Raw genomic sequence first — 21,000 nt, 5'->3', positions numbered from 1 at the left:
AAAATCTCCAACTAGGACATTAAAGTACTGCCTTCTCTGTGACACTCACACCCTCCCACTCATGCTCTCATGAACTTCTCCACAATGGACTGGGTGCCGACGGTGAGCCTGTTCTAGGCACTACGAAAACAACAGTGAACTAAATGGACAGTTCCTTGCCCTTCTGGAGCTTTGATTCTAACAGAGGAGAATGATAGTTATTAAAAAAAAAAAAAAAAAGCAAATATATCACACCCGATAGGCAAGCACCATGAAGAGGATACAGGAGGATGGGGAGAGGGGGGCAGCAGGGGTGGGGTTGGTGGGTCTCTGAGGCAGGGCGATCCGGGAGGGCCTCTCCGAGCACAGACCCGAGGGCAGGAGGGAGAGAGCAGCTGGAACATCTGGTGAAGATGAGGAAGAACACAACGGCCTGCGGTCTGGAGCACGGGGAACGGGGAGAGCAGGCTGGGGAAGAAGGAGAGTCGGGTGTGGTTAGCCAAGGCTGGGGCTGTGGATTTCTTTCTAAATGTGATAGAGCCTGTGGGGTTTTGTGGAGGGAGGCACCTGGTCTGATTTACATTTTACAAGGATCCCTCTGTAGGTGGGATAGAACATCTGGCACTGCATTTCATGGGCCAGCGTTAACTCACAGGCTGAGAGGACGGCCAGTACCTCTAAAGGACGCACAGATCCTTGGGTGGAGGTGTCATGTTTGAAGTACTGTAGTTTGAGAGCTGAATGGTCAGCCATCTTCCTCAGGATCTCAGGGCAGGTTCTGCTCCGGACACAGTAGCACCAGCTTAAGCATCCCAGAGACCTCTTTTCTAAAGTGGCTACTTAATCATTTTTATGTGTAGAGGAAATTCACCATAAGCCTATCTCTCAAAACTGACAAAATAACATCACCCCCTCAAAGCAAGCAGAGAAAAGTTTACACTCCAAGATGAACTTAAAAACATATTAAAAATCTCATTTAAAGCTCCGGCTCAAGTACTTGAAAGTACTAGCATGTCTGATTAGGTTCAGTATAAAGAGTTGGTACAAGCCTCACAGGTATAATAAATAGATCACATAAAATATTAGCACTATTGTCTTCAAACTGTACATCAACAGAGGGAAAAAAAGAGCCCTAAAATTTAACTCTCTGCAAGATTGGAAAACATGAGAAGTAGAGAAGAAAGGCTTTGCATATATTAAATCACTTTGCTCCCAAAGGAACAGTAAAAATCTTTAGTGTGTGCAACGTTTAGATGCATGTATTTTAGGTTAAGGAAAAATACCATAACACGAAACACTGCTATAATTTTTAACGTATATTGACAATGAATTATTTTTCTAAACAAGTAAAAAGTCATCTCTTAGCATGCATATCCTTTCTACTTACCATACTGAAGGGCTTTTAGTGGAAACCAAAACAGAATAACTGAGTGGAAGAGGCCATTTAAACAATGAACCCAGAAAACCTGAGGGAAAACAAAAATCCATGAGAACCATTTGCGATAAACTAGCTCTGTGAACTCTGACCTTTCTTTTTATCTGTGAGCTAGATTCACAAAACGTGTTTCTCTCGGGCCACCACTGTGAATTAATAGAACTGACAGACACTTTCTGCCTCTTAGACCTTCATGGGTCATTTATTTATTTTTATGTTTCTCAAAATGTTTTTTCAGCTTCACTGAAATTTTTTCTACTTCTTAAAAACCAAGTATTAAAAGTTTAAATTTCTGCCTGAAAAAGAAAATAAAATTTCAAATAACTGCAGACCTTGAAATTCTTTAAGTGGGACTATTTTCATAATTCCACTAGAATAGAGTTTTGAAAAGATTGTAATTTAGTGAAATCCCTACTTCCCCTCCACACACACACACACAATATAGCAAGTATAACACTTAAATTGTATAATTCCTTAAAGCAAAGCATTTTCACTAGGACGTAAGTAATAAAAGATTTTCATAATTTTTAAACACCTGTCAACATCAAACTTCATACAATTATAACGTAGTTTAACTGTTATTGCTTTCTCATCTATTGTATTTTAAGAACAAGAAAGCAAGTATCACTGATCTTTTCTTTGTAACATGGATGTGAAAGATTAAGTTATAGAAAAACTGTTTAGAACTCTTATGGCCCTTTGAATGGTTGCAGTTTTGTCATTCAAAATTGCTTCTTGCAAACAAAACTTATGCTAAATAAAATTGGCATGCATTAACAGTTTTAAGCTGTTCAAACAACAGAAATTAAGTTGCCTGCCTCCCAAAATTTTCCACTGTGATCTCAACCTCCTTTGTTAGTTCACCCAGCCACACCGGGTTGTATGATCCAATTTACGCTCCAATACATTACACATTTGAACTTGTGTTACTCATTAACCTTTGTCTCTTCTCCTCACTATGTCATTACTGCAAGTTTTTATTTGACAGAAAGCACAGGTGGGTGCAAGAAAAATTAGTTCTACTTTTCCATTTTCCTGACTGATACTTATTGTCACATGTTAATCCTTTAACCCCTGTCATGACCTCAGAACCTCCGACCCTTTTTACCATAACAAACGTAATCATCATTCAGGGCAACAATGCTTCTACATTGGGGACCCGCAGCACTTGCTGTGTATACACATATGCATTTTGTAACCATGTGTCCCTGAATTTTAAAATGTTCATATGGGATTTATTCAAATAATTTTCACTGAAATCATTAGAAAAAACCATAAACCCTATAAAAATTGTTGGCATCTTGTGTATCTATAAATATTTAAATGGATACTGGAGTTGTAGAATCTGTTTGGGTTGATCTGGTGACTTTTCTAAATGCATGGGCTTTGCAGACAGTGAAGTACTTTGTATACAACAAAAGAATAGCAAAAAGTACAAGGAAGGATGCTCACACATTAAAACTATATATGACCTGCTACACTTTTTCACTGGCCACAAGGCTGTTTCCAAGTCGCCATATGCAAAGGGCATGAAAGGATGTGACTTTCTAGCAGAGTTTTTTTTTTTTTTTTTTTACTGAATTTATTTATTTATTTTTGGCTGCATTGGGTCTTCATTGCTGCACGCGGGCTTTCCCTAGTTGTGGTAAGCAGGGGCTACTCTTTGTTGCGGTGCGCGGGCTTCTCATTGTGGTGGCTTCTCTTGTTGTAGAGCACGGGCTCTAGGCACGCAGGCTTCAGCAGTTGCAGCATGTGGACTCAGTAGATGTGGCTTGCAGGCTCTAGAGCACAGGCTCAGTAGTTGTGGTGCACAGGGCTTAGTTGCTCCGTGGCATGTGGGATCTTCCCAGACCAGGGCTCGAACCCGCGTCCCCTGCATTGGCAGGTGGATTCTTAACCACTGTGCTACCAGGGAAGTCCCTCTAGGGGTGGTTTTGGGTAATCCTGTGAGGATCAGTTTAGGCTTATAAGCAACAGTACCATGGCCAAGGTAGTGGCTGGGAAGTTAACTCTCGAGAGAGCACCGTGAAGCCTGAGCTACGGGAGAGGCGGAAGTGTGACTGAGGTAGATGTAACTGCCTGGGTCGGTGAGGATTACTGTTAGCATACCAGTAGGCCTGGAAACTTCCTAGCTCTCAGATTACATTTTCAAGGAAACAAGAGCTCATGGTCCATTGTATCTGCCCTGATGTGGCTTTCCGTCACTTGAAAATATTCACCGTAAGTAATGAAAAACATTACAGCAAGGCAGTGGAATTTAATACAAACTGGACATGAAAATTAAATTTTAAAGAATCAAAAAATACAACATTTAAAAATAAGAGCATAGACGTTGCATATTATAAATAGCAAGGGTTTTAAAAGACCACCAAAAATACTTTTTAGAACCAATGGTGTAAGTCAAAGAATACTTTAGTTTTTTTCTGTTTTTTAATTTAACCAAATTCAGTTGTTTAAAACCATGCCCTCAAATTGTACGCATCTGCACACCTGGACACACTGTGCACAGTGCATTCTTGAAGACCTCATCTCAGAAGACGAATAACATCCTGGTGGTAAACTTAACATCATCCTTTACTGTATGAGGTTAGAGGCCCTGACACACCTGTTTCACTCTAGTCCCTTGTTATACTGAGAACAAATGTCATTTGAGAATTTTATGAAATAATAAATATTTAAAATAGCCTACATTAATTTCCTAAATTCAAAATACTGAATTTAGGTTACATGTAATTATTAGTAACATAACATGCATAACATAATAAACATGCACTATATTGACTGGGAAAAAATTCTGTGAAGGTGTATTTGATACTTTTATTATCGTTTCAAAATGGCATCCACCTTGACTGTTATAAAATAAAAAAAAATTTTTTCCTCCCTCACACTGGATAGAAACACGAATTACTAACATACTAGTGGAAACATTTTAGAATAACTAATTGCAGGAAAGTAAACTCTTCGGGAAATTAGATAATTTTGTTGCTGAGATGAAGAAATACCATGGATCACAAAGATGACAGGAGCCCATGGCTTGTTATGTAGGACATAAACCCGGAATATGATTTTAGATAAAGTGTTGGATATTTAATCTTCTATTAAATTTTATGTCTTGGAAATACTGAGTATTATGGCTGAGTTATCTACCAGAGACTATATTTTCAATGCCCAATACAAACAACCTAATATTCCAATAAGGACAAGGTTATTCCACAAAACAGAAAATTAGAAAAGAATGATATATTACCTCTCACCACTTTATATGTGTAAGGACAGTCCTTGTCAGCCCTGCAGTACTGAGCCCTGTGAGGAGTGACCACTGCCCCAGAACACTGCAAAGACAGAAAGTCAGAGGGCCAAAGGGGCACCTCTTCTGCCTGCTACACCCAGTTTACTGCTGCCTGGCAAACCCCAGTGAATTGTGGCTACAGTTTAAATTTATAGCAAAACAAAACAAAACAAAACAAAACAAAACAACTTCTTAGTCCATATCAGAACCCTAAGCAAATCTGACCTGCCATGGTCAGGACCCTGGAGTTGTTTCCTTGGCTTTAGAAGATCCAATGCCCCAAGCAATTGGAGCAGTAAAGCAAGTCCCACCAGGGCACTGGTTCCTACCTTGGTGTTGAAGTCCAGGGCATTCTGAGACGTTTTGTATAATTCAGGATACTTCAACATATTCTCTTTTCTGCATGATCTCTCAAATATTCCCAGAGTTAAAGGCGGCATTGCTGTAAACATCTAAAGTGCACAAAGTCTTCATTATACCAGGCAGCCAAACGCAGGGGGAACGTCTATCTCAAAGTAGTCAAGAGAACAGGAATAATAAAAAGTCCTAAACTTACCACATTATAAAGACCTATGCACCATCTCTCAAAGAGGATCTGTCCAGAAAAGCCATTAACAAAGGCAAACCAGATCTAGGAAGAAAACAATCCCAAACCCCCCAAATTAGAACACAAAAACCATAAATTCGTTGCTTAGAATCTGCTGTAAACTCAACCACTGCATAAAAGCCTCACTGACATAGTATTTTCACGACTCTCTTGAAAATGACATTTTTTTGGTTTGCTTTTTAATTCTAAGGGATTCTTTCGTAAGGTCTTTGCTATTTAAGTCAGAACTGGTTCCACTTGTTGAATCAAAAAAGAACTATATCAATGGGCAGTCACAGACTATAAAAAAAATTAGATATAACCTTGTTTCCTAAAAGGCACTTTCGAGAATATATTTTATGCAATTAAAATTTTAGAGCTTTAATTCCCTTTTAAAATATCTACCTTCTGATAGCTATTTAAAGATTATTGTTGTTTTCATTATAATTAAAAATTTGTTTATTTAGAAAATAAAATAGTTTCCTATAATAATATCATCACCATTTATTTTCTTCCACTTTGGTTGTATTCATGTAGTAGCTCATTTATATATATTCATAGATTTATCTTACTGGGCAGCTGTATGTAGTGTCATGTCCTGCTCCTCTCCTTAACATTATATAATACACATTTTTCTTAAGTTGTTACATGTCCTTTAAAATGACGTTAATGGACATATATCCCCTACAGTGTGGCTATAACTATTTCTGGATATTTAGTTTGCTTCCAGTTTTTGCTATTATATATAATTCTGAACTGAATATTCTTGTACAGAAATCCTAAACATCTCTATTTCTTAGGATGAATTATTTTTTTAATAAAAATAGCTTTATTGAGGCATAATTGACATACAAAAAGGACACACATTTAATGTATACAATTTGGTGAGTTTGGACATATGCATGCATGCATGAAACCATCACCTAATCAAGGTAACAGACATATCTATTACTTCTAAAATTTCCTCATGTCATTTTTTCTTTTTCCTTTTAGGATGATTTCTTAGAAGTAGAATTAATGGGTCAAGGAACATAACTTTTTTTTTTTTATGGTTCTTGATAATTATAGCCGTCAGAATGCAAAATTTGAATTTATACATTAAAAATATATTTTTAAATATAATATATGTGCTTCTTTATATAAAAATACTTTGTAGCTTAAATTTATGCTTTGATTAAAAACAAATCTTTAATAGAGCAACACGTTCTTATACATTTTACAGTTCTCTTAAAAACAGAAAGCTTAACTTTTGCTACAAAATTAAGGGGCAATATAGGGAAACTTTCTCCAGCATGTTTAAGACAAATGGAAAATTAAAGTGAATATCAGTAAATCAATAATCCCTGAATTATTTTTTTAAAAAGCAGACATAAAATGTAATTAAAAATCACATTAATCTGGAAGAGTAAAACGTCTGGTCCAACAATGAGATTATATAAACACAAACACAAAGCCAAAACATAACAACAACAACTGAAAACCAGTTAGGGGACAGCAGTCTGGACATGCCGGTCAAGTGAATTTTTGAATTGGAGTTGCAGGGACTTTGCTACACTTCACGTTTCATTTAACCTCATTATGGAAGCATGAATTGCTACAAATTCACCATTTATCAATATGTACCCAGGCTGGCCTCCCTATGAACAGTTTCTGTACCCACATTGATCTTTTTCCTTTTTATAGCGGAAAGGAATGACTGAGCGTATATAAAAACCAATGTGGGCTTCATGAGATGGAAAAGAGAACAAAGTAGCAAGAGCACATGAAAAATAAGTCCAAATTGTGTTAGGCTTGTAACACACATTAACAACAAAAAGAACAGAAGCATAGAAATCAGAGGTAAATCTGAAATTCTTACTTGCTTTGCTACATATATTTACAGAAAACATCTGAACATGTGCCCTCTGCTAGGAGCCAGATCATTCACTGCTACATGCAAACTTTAAAAGAACTTAGCATCCTCTCATGAAGTTAAATTTATTCCTTGGATTGCTGCTGACTTTAAACTTTTTTTTTTTTTTTTTAAAGCATTAAGTAGACACAAATTGACAAGACAGACTTCAACGCTATCTATTGTGTTTTCACACTTGGCCTTTTTGAGATGTGGATTATGTAAATACATATTTGTGATGCTCTGGGTGATGGTAATGTTCTCCCTGAAGGCGATTGTGATCTATTGTGGTATTCAGATTTCTTAGGGTATGATGGTAATATAAAGAATTTTTAAACACAAACTTTCAGTTATGGCCTTAGTAGTCTAAGAAGATACAGTCTAATCTTCATTGGTCTGAAGAAAGCCAAAGCTGCATGCATACCAAATTCCTCTAATGGGCATGATGTGGCTCAAAGCTTATAGTTATAAATGCATTTGTAATCATCAATACTGCATAATAGGAGAAATTTATGTTAATAAATGTGTGTGTTAATAAACGTGTAAATGTGAATGGTCTCCTGGCCTCTTTGTACGTAACTTTTGGTGTTGATTAAAACACCACTATGAGCTTGAAATTCAGGAATCTCCCTCAAATCAATGGATATTTACATAACATTTCCAGTTCCAAATAACTTGCAAATAAACCAGCATGCTCGCAGTCCAAGTTTATTTTAAAATGCACCGCTTGAAGGTTTGATGAGAGAAATGCACACATTGCTAAGTGGAAAGCTATCAACACATTTTTACCATTTCATTTTTCCTACTGAAAGGTATGTGAACATGTTTCTAGAAATACTCTTCCTGCACTTTAGAAAGTTAATATTCTAATTTCTTTTTTTGAAAAAGGAGAAATGACTAGATAGGAATTGATCCTTCCAATATAGTACACATCTTCATACAAATATTTTGGCATTGAAGTTTACATATCTTAAAGGAAAAGAGGTTTTTTAACATTGAAGAAGTCTACCAGAAGGCTGATTTCAAGTTAGTCTGAGATTTGTAGTTAAAAGATATATTAGAGATGCATCCCATACTTAATAAAACAACACCTAAATTACTATAAACACATAAAAGTCCCTCCTTTGACTCAACAAAATCATGGATGCAGAAAGAAAACATCAGCCCCTCTGGGGAGGTATCTAAATTATTTAAAGTCACAGGAAATCCATATCCCAGCACAACTTGCTGGGAAAGTATCACCTCATTGACTTTAATCAAAGCTTCTGGAAATTAGAAACGCTATACTGCTTTGGGATCTTCCTGGAAAACCTGGAAGTGACTGATTATTTGAAAGAAAAGGTCTTATTTTGCTAGGAAGGAGTCAGATGTTTCAGAGAAATTGAAAAAAAAAATCTCTTTAGAAAATGTCAGTAATTTCAATGAACACCTAGGGTTGCTGCTGGGCAGCCACCATAAGCAAGTGCTTTATACTGCCACCTGCCAAATCTGTATTTATTTGTTTGACTGTAATTTATGGCAATGGAGTAGCTAGATAGTGACATTCCTGGCAGTATGGCAATGGCAAAAGCAGTTTTTGCAGATAATCTATAAAACCCATAGCATTCCATACCATTCCTTTATTAGCAAGGAAACTTCAGACCTTCCTGTCTTGGTATTATTTTCTAACTTCCATGTCCTAGTAGAGGCGTGGCAGTTAAAACTTCACAGACATTTCCCCGATGGAGCATTTCTGCATATTAAACAGCAGCTTACAAATAGTCAGTGAGTATTCTGCTCCCACGCCTGAACAGCACAAAAAACTGAAAGGGGAGATTCGAGACTGGCAGTCGTCCTCACTAGAGACATTCAATGATGTGTTTTCTGTCTATTCATTCACAGTATTGACGTGAGCCATTAACATCTGCAGAACTTGTTTTAGCTGGCAAAAGTTGGGTATCTGGGAATTGATTTAAGAGGTCAATTCATTTCCAAGATAGTTGAATTATATTCAAAATACATTTCCATAAACTGTTAAAAGAAAAATAACTTAAGAATGAGATTTCCAGTAAAGTTTAGGACTTACTTCCCTTTCAACATGTATAGAATCTGATCAGTGTTAAATCTCTCTCAAAGAGGCTCTAAATTCAAAGCCTAGTAAAATTTAGGGCTAATCAACCACAAATCACATAACTCTGGATTTGAAACAGAGCATGCAGATTTAGTTTTTCATTTGAGTTTAATATATTTTATTTCTCCCATTAGACATAATTTTGACCACTTCATTGTTGATTGTCAAATAGATTTAAGAAGTGGCAAGTTGGGTACTCATTTGTTTTTACAAAATTAATATTTTGTAAGCAGATTTGTTGCTGCCAGTGGCTTTAAACTCCTCGTACCTTCAGGAGCATATGTAAATAAACTGTATAAATTGATATTCTTTTGAAGGTCAATGTTTTGGGATGAGAAGAAAATACAACTAGAAAAGTTAGGACTGGGAATTACAAATAATTATATTAGAAAATAATCACAAATTTATATAAACAAAAAGAATATTTTGTATGATCTCATAAGCTATTTTGGAAGTGCAGTTTGCTTCAAAACACAGACTATTCCAGACCAAATTCAGCAGTAATGAACAATAAGTAAATTCATAGATTATCTTATTTATGTTTCCAAGTATTTAAAGTGTTTATCTAATGGGTTGCAACCTAATTATAGATTTTTAGTGACCAATAAATAAAACTGCCTATACACTTCAAAACTAAGTTTTATTTTTATTAGTCTGACTCATAGTAAGAACTATGCTCAATCAACATCTTGCTAAGGAGATAAACATTCAGAGGCATAAAGAACAGCTGAAGCAAATATACAGCAGTTCCCAGCTAATGTATCAATAGGGGAAATGTGGAGTCTACTGATTGTTTTGTTTATGGTGTTACTTCTGTGGTGTGAAGTATGGGATATTATTTCCACATGGCATATGGTTAGGTTGTGTCTCTTCTGATAGATGTGTAGAAACAGTCAACAGAGTAGAGGGCAAGGTGGCATAAACAAACATCTGTAAGGGACCCCAGGGCAGATTTATGAGGGTGTAGGCAGCTCCTCTGACAGGACTGGAAGATGGAGGGTTTTCTTAACAAGCTATGGAGAGCTCATTGTCATGCTTTGTGAAGCTGCAAGAGGAGAAAGAAACTGGTAACACCTAGAGTTTAAGTATTACAAATATAGCTTCTGATGATAAAATGGTCATATGTTAAAAAAAAAAAGATAAATAACTTATTTATCACATCCTGAGTGTTCAGTTTACTTATTCATCTACTGGTGCTGTGCTATCCAGGGGGGTAGCCACTGGCCATGTGGCTCTTGAACACTGGAAATGTGATTAGTCCAAACTGAGATATACTGCATGTGTAAAATACACAACAGATTGTGAACACTTAGTATGAAGAAAAGAATGTGAAATATTGCAGTAATAATTTTTTATAGTGATTCCATGTTGAAATAATACTATGGAGTATATCGAGTTAAATGAAATATAATTTAAAATTAATTTGGGCTTTAATTTTTACTTGTGGTTAATGTGGTTCCCAGAAAATGTAAAATTACACATGTGGCTTGTTTTACATTTCTATTGGCAAGCTTCTGGAGGATAGGAACCTTGCTTGATTTACTTCCTACTTGGTGAACTAAGCCTGGTGCCTGGCATCCAGTAGGTACTGCAAACGTGTTTGCAGAACAAAATGCATCCTTTTAAAAGTGATATTCCTGACCCAGGTTAACTTTTCATGTTAAAAAATGATGTTATGTGTGTACATGAAAAGGAATATAGAAATTCCTTTGACACAGGAACTGAATTATTCTGATAATTTTTAGACAAATTCCTCATTATCTAGACTCTTGTTACCTACCAAACTCAGAAACCAAGACAGGCCCGAACAGCAATAATACTTGTATATAATTATGTAAGTCTGAAACATAATAAGAACTACAAGATGACCAATATTAGCAAAACAACCTGTGTATTTTTCCTGATTAGACCCCTTAGTAGAACTGATAGCCTCAGTTTTATGTCCACTATTCCCTTCCTTTTCTTTTTAAACACAGTTTTCCTTGTGTACATCCCTAAACAGTGTACTGTCTTCTCTCGTATGTTTTTGAACTTTATAAAAAAAAATGCTACATAGTTTGTAGTCTTTTAAAAGCCGAACACATTACTTCATTAGCAATTGTAATTCATCATTTCTTACCAAAGCAATATGTTTTTAGCCACAATTTCAACATTATTCTCCGTGGCTGACGAACTTTTTAACATATTAAAAGTTATAAAAAGTGGGCAAATGAAGGATTAATTAAAATGATAAGGAAATTTCTTCACACAAAAGAGTTTCAAATATATATGCAAATGACAAGGATTTTTAAACTGAACTTGGGATTACCTCAATAATATAGAGGACTATATTCTTGTAGAAGCAGTACAAAATGCACTTGGAGACTCTGTTATAGTTCCAGGCACCATGAACCATCAACAAATTCTTCAAATATTTGAACTAAAATAAGAATGGAAAAAAAATTAGTATTTTCCTCTTCATAGTGTCAGTTGACAGAGACAAACAGTGTGTTTTACAGAAATGATGCTTTACCTGAGCTATGGAGTAGTCAGAAGAATTAGCTGCCTGAAGGCCTTCATTGCCACTTATTCCAACTCCAACATGTGCCGTCTGTATCATGCTGACGTCATTTGCTCCATCACCAATGGCAAGTGTTATGACTTTAACTTGTTTCTTAACCATCTCAACAACTTCAGATTTTTGAAGAGGAGAAACCCTTAAATTAGAACAAATTATTAATCAATTTTGTTTTTTGAAAAAAGGAATTTTAAGGTGTCATTGTCTTGAAGCATAAAAGCAGCAGAAGAGACAAATGAATAGGTCTCTAAAAAATCATCACGGGGGCCTCCCTGGTGGCGCAGTGGTGGAGAGTCCGCCTGCCGATGCAGGGGACACAGGTTCGTGCCCCGGTCTGGGAGGATCCCACATGCCGCGGAGCGGCTGGGCCCGTGAGCCATGGCCGCTGGGCCTGTGCGTCCGGAGCCTGTGCTCCTCAACGGGAGAGGCCACAACAGTGAGAGGCCCGTGTACTGCAAAAAAAAAAAAAAAATCATCACGGAAAAGTCTTAGGTTTACAAATGTTTAGTTCTCTGTTAGCCTGGTTTGCCACTTTAAGGGAAAAAATAAAGGCTTGGAAGCAAACCTCTAGGTGACAGAAGCTACAATCCTTGTTAAGTACTAGTTTACCAGAATGTGTGCATAAATTTGTTTTAAAAAATGACATTTGAGTTCAGAAATTCCATTACTTCCTAACAAATAATATCAGAACTTCTAATTCTTCACTTTTGAATGAAAAAGAAAGCCAGAAAGGCTGTTGAATGGTAGCCCAAACACTAACTGTTCTCCTATACCTTGAAAATAAAAGTTTTGAGGCTCCAGAAGCTGATCTTAGATGATATAGTATACATTTAAAACAACTTAAGTTAACAGTAGGGGATTAGCTAACTTCTCAACTTGTTCTCAGCCACCCTGGTGAATCAACCAAAGTAAATGCCAAGCGCTTGATTACATAGCTCATGTGTCTCAATTTTCTTCCGAAGCTACTAACAACGGCCAAGTAGAATCAAGTAACCTTTTATACAAAGGTGGACCAGGAACAGAGAACACACCAGCATCCATACCAAAATCCTATTTGGTATTAACTTTGGAGCAACTTATCACAGACTTTTAAACGCAATTTGAGAAATAGTCACCATGACACTCACAGAAGAGTTCAATGACAGAATATGCATCGGCGTGATTAACTTAATCTAGTATCCATGCTAATCTTGGCGATTAGAGAGAAAGAAAAACTGAACAGTGATCTGGCTCAGTAAACTATTAAGATAGTAATGAACTACTGAGAAACAACTAATAGACACAATGTTAGTGGACAAGAGCAATAACCCAGAGCTAAATTCTTTATCAAGGTTAAGTACAGTAAGTATCCGCTGGAACATCTGGTAAATCATTTATTGTTCAACTCAGAAATGAAGATCATGACTCTGAAAGACTCAATCCATCTTTGCACATTTCCCTGATTATCTCCTTAGGGAAAATTCCTAGCAGTGGATGTTCTGCACAAATATGTGCCTTCAGGAGGTCCAGCTGCCCTTCTCAAAGCCTTCAGCCAAGAACAGATCTGCTCTGAGTTTGAGAATCATTGTGTTAGACTGTGAGTTGCTTGCAGACTGAACCAGGCTCCTCATCTTTGTATTCTTAGCGCTGATCCAGAGTAGGTACTCAATAAATGGCTACTATATGAAAGAATCATCTTTAATTCTTCCCTTGGAAGAACAGCAACCGCACAAAATGACAACAGCACAAAATGACACAACTGTGAATACAGCAAAAGAATGGATGAGTATCAGGCCATTAATGGGCTTTTTCACTGTCAGCCCTCATTTTTCTTCAAAGCAATTTTCATTTCATTTTCACGTTTTATTTAATTTTTCTTAACAGGCTAATATAAATTGGTTAGCCCACTGGCTCTAGGCCAATGTTTTAAACATGGACTATAGCTGACATTTAGTAAATGTCAAAAAAGAATTCTCACCAAGAAATGATCTAAAAAGCAAATGGGAAATGGGCATGAAAAGAGAGAAGCATTTGAAAACATTTATCCAATTCCCTTTACAACTTAACAGGCTCACAATGTAAGTACACTGTGAAGTCAAACCATGGGATCATGGGAAACACTGGTATTTATTTTGGGTTTTTTTCATAAGCTGAATGTGTAATAAAGGATAAAATCTCTGCACAGTGAGCTAATATTAATGATTTAAAGAAGCATCAGAAAAAAGCTGGATTAAATTTTGTTTTCTTTTTTCATGGCTATTACAACCAACTACTGCTTTCTCTGCTTGACACTGCAATTTTCAATGCCCCCAAATTAAAATTGGCTGAGGATTTTTACCAACTCTATGGATGTGGCTAACTCAGGTGTTAAAAGCAGAGCATGAATTCTCTAGGCGAGAACAATGCTTGCTTTCTTTTTTTTTAAAAGATGATGATGTAGTGAGAAACTTCCCAAAATTACATTGCAACTGCCACAAGCAAGGGTATCTGCTTCCATTATCAAGATACAAGTAGACAACTGGGTTGGAAGAAGATTCAAGAAACAGTAGAAGCCTTGGTATCTGATGGGTTTGAAATAGTAGTTGGTTGCTAAACAAAGATGTCAGATTTAAGTGAGAATTCATAAAATATACGTACTTAAAACATTTAACTCAAAATATAAATGTATAAGCTTGTGATGTAGGGCAAAGAACCATACGTTGCAAAGGGGTTTGTGTTTGAAATTCTGCATACTTTTCTTACAGAAACCTCACTCATGAGGCACAATCCATGGTTTGTTTCATTTAGTGGTAACTACAATATAATGATGCCCTCCACCCAGTTTACTGTTATCTTATCCCTAGATTCAACAGCAATATTTTTCAGCAGCTCAAGAAGTCTTTCTATAGCATTATATCTGGTTCTCCTAGCAACAATTTTGGTTAGATTATTTTTTGGTGGCTTACGAAACATTTAATTCAGTGACGACTACTTTAAGAAGTACAACAGGAATAAACAGATTAAGGAACAAACACCCCCAGATTCCCAGTAAGCACCAAGTCGACTCATTGAAGCAAAAGTGCAGGCATGCACTAAAGAATGTCCTTCCAGCCCAGTTTACTTTCTTAACTTTTGTAAACTTGCTTCTATATTTGTACAATTTCCAGAATAGTCTAGAACAACCTTACCACACAAGTTAATTCTTTCAAATGCCTATCAAGAACCACACATCCATGGTTGAGAGTATCTAAAACCTAAATTTTTACAAATATCAATAGTGATCCAATGCATAACTCAGGGACATCATAAAAGTGCTCTGTTTTCTACCCTAGATTATTATCTTTTTTTAACCACCCATGGGTCTGCATCAGGACTTAAACTATTCACGGTTCTCTTCTCTTCCACTGTTGCTCTTTCTTCTTTGGAAGAAGTCAGAGCCTCTGCGGAAAAGGACTAAACATCCAGCATTTGCTATAAAGTCGTTTTCTTCCCTGTGGCTCCACAAACAGAGGGTGGTCCTTTGTGATACAACCTAGCAGTACGCTGAGTGCAATATGCTTTTCAGATATTATCTTGGCTGCAGTTTCTGCACGTGTTATTCATTATTTTTCTTACTTGCTATGTAGTAACTCTCACTGCCCTGTGAATATTAGGTTGGAGTACTGGAAATTTTCACCATTTAAGCTGGAAAGTATATAGGGTGGCCCATCTTATATGAGCCTCATTTTGCACCCTTTTAATGGGATTAGCTAAATGAATCACCTTTTTGAATGGAATATGGATAAGGATTATATGTGCATGTATATACACAGTCACATAATAAAGAATATTTTAAGGGACTTTATAGGGAGCTAAAAGAAGTACAATAATTTATCTTACTGTATTGTGTTTTTAGGTTAATAACCTAGAAAAATCTCACACATATATTAAAAAGTAGGCTGATAATATGTTAACTTAAAAACATACTGCAAACTTAAAAGTTACCATAAAGTTGCTTTTGGAAAGTAAATCTAGAAAAAAAATTAAGAACATAGAAGAATACAGTATTTCTTAATTATCCTGAAGTGCTTTGTATAATGACCCTGTATTTACAGAGCCCCTGTATTTACGAAGCTTGAGGACTGATCCTGCTAACTATTTAGAGGTCAGGATCATTAGCGGGGCATCTGCTTTACCTTCCTTTGCAACAAACTTCCCAAGTTTTCTCTTTGTGAATATCAGTCTATTCCCCATTGAGTCATATTCTGCTGACTAATAAAGAAATTACAAAAAGAGAGAAAAACCTAAGAGAAAAATTTATGAGATCTTACTTAACTCTTCTTTGAACTAAAATCTGTAGGCTCATTTATAAAGCTTTGAATTGAGGAGGAGTTAAATATGGCAAAAAATCTGTGTTACATGCACCAAAATTTATGCAAATATTGTAACACTTCCAGAAACTCACCATCAATTTACTACTGGAATGAAAACAGCCACTTAAATAGCAAATGCTAAAAATGATTCTTAGCATAGGGTGCATAATGAAACATTCACCCACTTCTAGGTAAGAGAGTTGTGTTATTCAAATGACTGATGAGTGAGTGCTTTCCTAGTCTCCAAAAGCAACATCTGTTGACATACTGTGAAGTCAGAGGCATCAAGGGGAATTTATAATACAGGGAAATTGAGTCTACAGAAACAAAATACAGATAGCCTTGCCACAGGGCAAAAAAAAGAAAGTATCTTTAAAAAAGATTTGCTTTTGCAATGCATTTTAGATGCAAAACTTCTCTTTTGTGGAATTTATGTTGTTATAGGTAAACTTCCGTTTCAATGGTTTAGATAATATTTTAAATAATGACTGATCACATTGACAGTGTATGTTGGAATATGCATGTATGTGTGTGTGCATAGGCATCCTGAACTATTAATTGGCAAACAGACCTTTAGTGTGTTTAAGGCACTAAAAAGAAAACTCCTAGAAGAAACCTTTATTATAGTATTCACACCATAGAACAGTTTGCCACAGTGGTACTGTTCATTAAAAAAAAAAAAAAAAAAATCAATATACCCATCTATCCATCCATCTAATTATCTGGGACCTAGCACTGTAGTCAACACACAGCAGACTACTCTAAGCAATAGGAACTAAAAAGAATATAGTAGCAGTGCCTTAAAAATATTAATTTGGACTGTTCAAAAGACATATACATACCTCAATTAAAAATACTTTATTGCTAAAAAATGCTAACCATCATTTGACAACACAGGGTTGTCACAAACCTTCAATTTGAGAAAGCCTGAAGAATCCAATAATCCTTTACATAGTTCCTCTATACTGTAGGTACACAGCAGACTGCCTTCTAACAGTGAACTGTCAAACATGAATAAGAGTTGTAATCTTAGCATCATGGATAATTAGATGAATTTCTCTTTCTTGCAAAATTTCCATTTATTCAATTCCTTTACTATGGGATGAAATTTCTATGGAAGAATATAAGGAGAAGAAAGGAAAAGAGAGTAGAAGATCTCAGAACACTCCTTCTGCCCCTAAGAGTTATTACTTAAGGACTTTTATTGAGCTACTGTCTCAGAAGTTAAATATTAAGAGCCTATATAACAGGGGTTTCTCTATGGACTCTCGCTTTAAGAAGACAGGAGTGGTAGAGAGAGACAGAAGTTTCTCCAACATGGGACAAGGCCCAGCCACCTCTTTTTGTCTAGGGAGCCTCACTTGATAGGACTGGTGGGCTTCCAACTAGGAAGCACATCCACTCAAGAAGGCTGAGTGCTTCTCCCTTTAAGCTCTGCCCTATGGTGACATGGCTCTCAGAGTGGTAAGACCTATGGCCACCATCTCTTCCCATTCACCATATCTGTTCGGGGACCATATGGGCACTGATTTTCTTCCCCTTTCCCATGACTCTGGGTAGGTAACGAAAGGCTGGAGCTTCTTTAGGCTTAAATAAAATCAACTTGCCCTTCTATCCTTCCATCCTCCATCCCCCACTTGCCTCTTTTTTTGAATTGTCTCCTACGTGGATAGGTTTCTCCAAGGAACCTTCTCTCAGAAATACCTAGTAGAAGATGGAAAAAGTGGCAGCAGACTATTGACAGAAATTGGAATAAAACCCTGAAGATGCCATGAGTTAAAAAAGGAGTTCACTAGATTTCAGGGTCACAATTATCAGTTAACACAAAATCTGTGATAAACCTTTGGGGAAACAGGAAATGATGGATGACTATTAGAAGGTAAATGGCATAGAGAGAATGAGTGGTGTGCCAGAGCCCATAGATGAACAATCAGGTGGGAGAAGCTTTCCAGCTGTACTTTTCGCTCTCCATGGTACCCTGTGCAAGCCCAGGCTGACCAGTATGAGGGGGTTGAGACCAGGCTGGATGGAGCTAAGGGGCTCCTCTCTCATTGCAACTGTGAACTTTGGCTTAGGCCTGGAACCTGTCGAAACTCAAAGTCCACAAAATAATGTGCTTGAAAAACAAAACACACCAATTCCAGGATTATCCTCAATGTTCTAAAGCTTGAAACCTCAGGAAAATTCTCACCTCATGCCTTGGAAGAGGAAAGTCAGAGCTTTCTGGTACACCTCAGGGCATGAAGCCAGGCGGGGACAGGTGCCAATAATATGGGTGTGCTGGGAACCCTTGAATGTTACCTCACTCAGGCAATTCCATCACAATGTGGCTGCCTCTAGCAAGAGCAGTGCTTGCTTGGGTAAAGGAACTGGGGGAAAACAGGGATTCACTAAGCTCAAACTGAACCCTGTCTCCAAATTTGCCTCAAGTTAGGACCCAGCTTTCACCTTTCCCCTAAAAGGAACATTACTGACCACTAGAGCAAATGGGGAAAAACAGTCTCGCAGGGACTATTTATAAGACAGAAGATCATGAGCACAAAAGAAATACAGTAACTTATAAGAAAGGAGAACTTGTAAAACCAGATATAACAAGAATTTAAAACAAGTATGGGAAAAAAAACCCTGGAAAGATACAGAAAGATACTGCAAACATGAAACCAGAACAAGCAGTTATAATGAAGAACCAATCAAAAATAAGTTATATAAAAATATAACTGCTAAAATAAAGAAGCCAATAGTAAACTGAGTAGTAAACATGATAGAAACTGATAGTGCAAACAAAAAATTTTCCCAAAAGAAATCAGGAGATTAAAGGACAGATTATGAGAAAAATGAAACGAAGGAATAAAGGTGACTACACATATATATAATGGGCGTCCAAGAAGAGAATAAAAAAGAATAAAATGAAAAAGAATAGTTAATAATTTTCCAGAATTAAAGAAATATATCCTTAGATTGAAAGGGCTGTATTAATACAGCACCAAAAAGAAATGTAAGAAAGAGGTATCTACCACTAGAAACATTATGGTTAAACTAAGATTAAGAAACATTTCTGAAAGCTTCTAGAGAGAAAAAGTAGATCACTTACAAAGAAAGTAACCTGACTGCTCTTGGATGCATGCACAAAATTACTTTAATACTTTCAGTACCTGTCTCTTTATAGGGGAGGGGGAGGGAAGGGAAGACATACTGATACATACAGACAATAAGCACAAATATGTTTATCAAAAATTAGAAATAATCAGACACAGCACAGTTATAGATTGTAAAGCTTTCAAACCAGCTGAAGAAAATCTGATTCAGACAATGGAAGGAAGGGGAGAAAAAAGAAACAAAAAGCATAATAAATGGAAAACACAAAATAAGATTGAAGACATGAGGCCAAACATGGCAATAATAATAAATATAAATGGGTTAAATTCACTGATTAAAAGACACAGATTCTCGCATTACTAAAACAAAAAGATCCAGCAATATGGTGTCTAAAAGAGACACACTTCACAATAACAGCTAATATAACACTTATTTGTTCACTATGTTCTGAGCACTTTACTTGTTTTAATTCGTTCAATTCTCAGAAGAGCCCTATATGAGATAGATTACTAGTATTGTCATTTTACAAATGAGGACACTGAGGTACAGAAAAATTACATAACTTAAGGTAAAACAACAAGTAAGTGGTGAAGACAGAATTCAACACTAAGCAGTGTGGATTTAGAGACAGGACAGCATTCTTAGAGGCTACGTTATACAGAAGGATTGAACATAAGGGTTTAGTGGGGGAAAAAAAAGACAAGGCACATACAAAACAAAGGAAAGCCAGGTTAGCAATTTTAAAACCAGACAAAATAGAATTTAGGTCACAGAAAAGGCCACAGTGGTCAAAGACAAATCTTTATAGTATTCCTCTCATCAGAAATGTTCAATTAGCTATATAAAAGAAAATTTGATAGCATTTCTAAGAGAAGCATAATTTAAATAATGCACTGAGTACATATATTAATCCATTTATTCCTCACAATTCCAGGAGAACAATTATTTTTATCTCTGTTTCAAAGATGAAGAAAACTGAAGCTGGAGAAGTTAAGCAATGTGCTACTCAGCTAATAAGAGGTGGAGCCTGGACTTAGACTCTGGAAAGTCTGGCTCTGGAGCTTGAGTTCTGCATCATCTGGCATTAGAAACAGAAGAAAAGGGTGGACTGTTTAGTAAGCAGTGTTGGAAGAATTTGCTCACTATGTAAAAACGAATAACACTGGATCCCTTCTCATTCACAACACAGATATAAAAAAATAAGCTTAAAGACCTATCCAAAAAACAAAAAAGCCGTAAAGTTAACAGAAGGAAATGTTGGAGAATACCTTTGTGAGTGAGAAGTTCTTACTATCTCCAAAGCACAAACCATAAAGGGAAAAATTAATGGAATTTGACTATCTCAAGGTCAATGACTTCTGTTCAAGGAAGAATACCACAGGCAGAATTAAGAAGGGAGTCAGATGAGAAGATATCTGCCATGTCTATACTCAACAAAGAATCGATATCCAAAACACACAAAGAATTCTAGTACATAGGCAGAAAGAAATACAGGAAACACAAGAGAAAGCTCTGTATCCCTATCCTTTTTCAATGTGCTACTTTTCTTCATAGCAAGTGTTACCACTGACTTTATATGTCTGTAAAATATATAATAAATTGTTACTATCCCACAGACACACAGCACTTACTGCCTTTTGAATATGCCTATGTGTATTTATCTTATTGAATAATAGCTACAATGTGAAGGCAGGGAGTATGTTTTTCTATTGTTCACTGCTCTATTTATAGCACAAATAAAGGTGCC

At 36.4% G+C, this 21,000-nt stretch overlaps 1 protein-coding gene across 4 annotated transcripts in view; it reads right to left on the bottom strand.

Annotated features, from left to right (window-relative positions):
- Positions 1–21,000, bottom strand: part of ATP8A1 (ATPase phospholipid transporting 8A1) — a 235,545-nt gene that overhangs the window by 42,106 nt on the left and 172,439 nt on the right. For all 4 annotated transcript variants that reach the window (XM_024731618.1, XM_024731619.1, XM_024731621.1 and 1 more), the window contains 5 exons: positions 11,803–11,986; positions 11,599–11,709; positions 5,260–5,334; positions 5,033–5,155; positions 1,367–1,445 (listed from right to left, as the gene is read on the bottom strand). In XM_024731618.1, coding sequence (XP_024587386.1) covers positions 1,367–1,445; positions 5,033–5,155; positions 5,260–5,334; positions 11,599–11,709; positions 11,803–11,986 — 572 coding nt within the window. The remainder of the gene's footprint in view (positions 1–1,366; positions 1,446–5,032; positions 5,156–5,259; positions 5,335–11,598; positions 11,710–11,802; positions 11,987–21,000) is intronic.

This window comes from Neophocaena asiaeorientalis, unplaced genomic scaffold, assembly GCF_003031525.2.
Source record: "Neophocaena asiaeorientalis asiaeorientalis breed wild unplaced genomic scaffold, Neophocaena_asiaeorientalis_V1.1 scaffold39, whole genome shotgun sequence".
Lineage (NCBI taxonomy): Eukaryota > Metazoa > Chordata > Mammalia > Artiodactyla > Phocoenidae > Neophocaena > Neophocaena asiaeorientalis.
The sequence above is the reverse complement of the archived record's forward strand: the minus strand, read 5'-3'. Positions and strand labels throughout refer to the sequence as shown.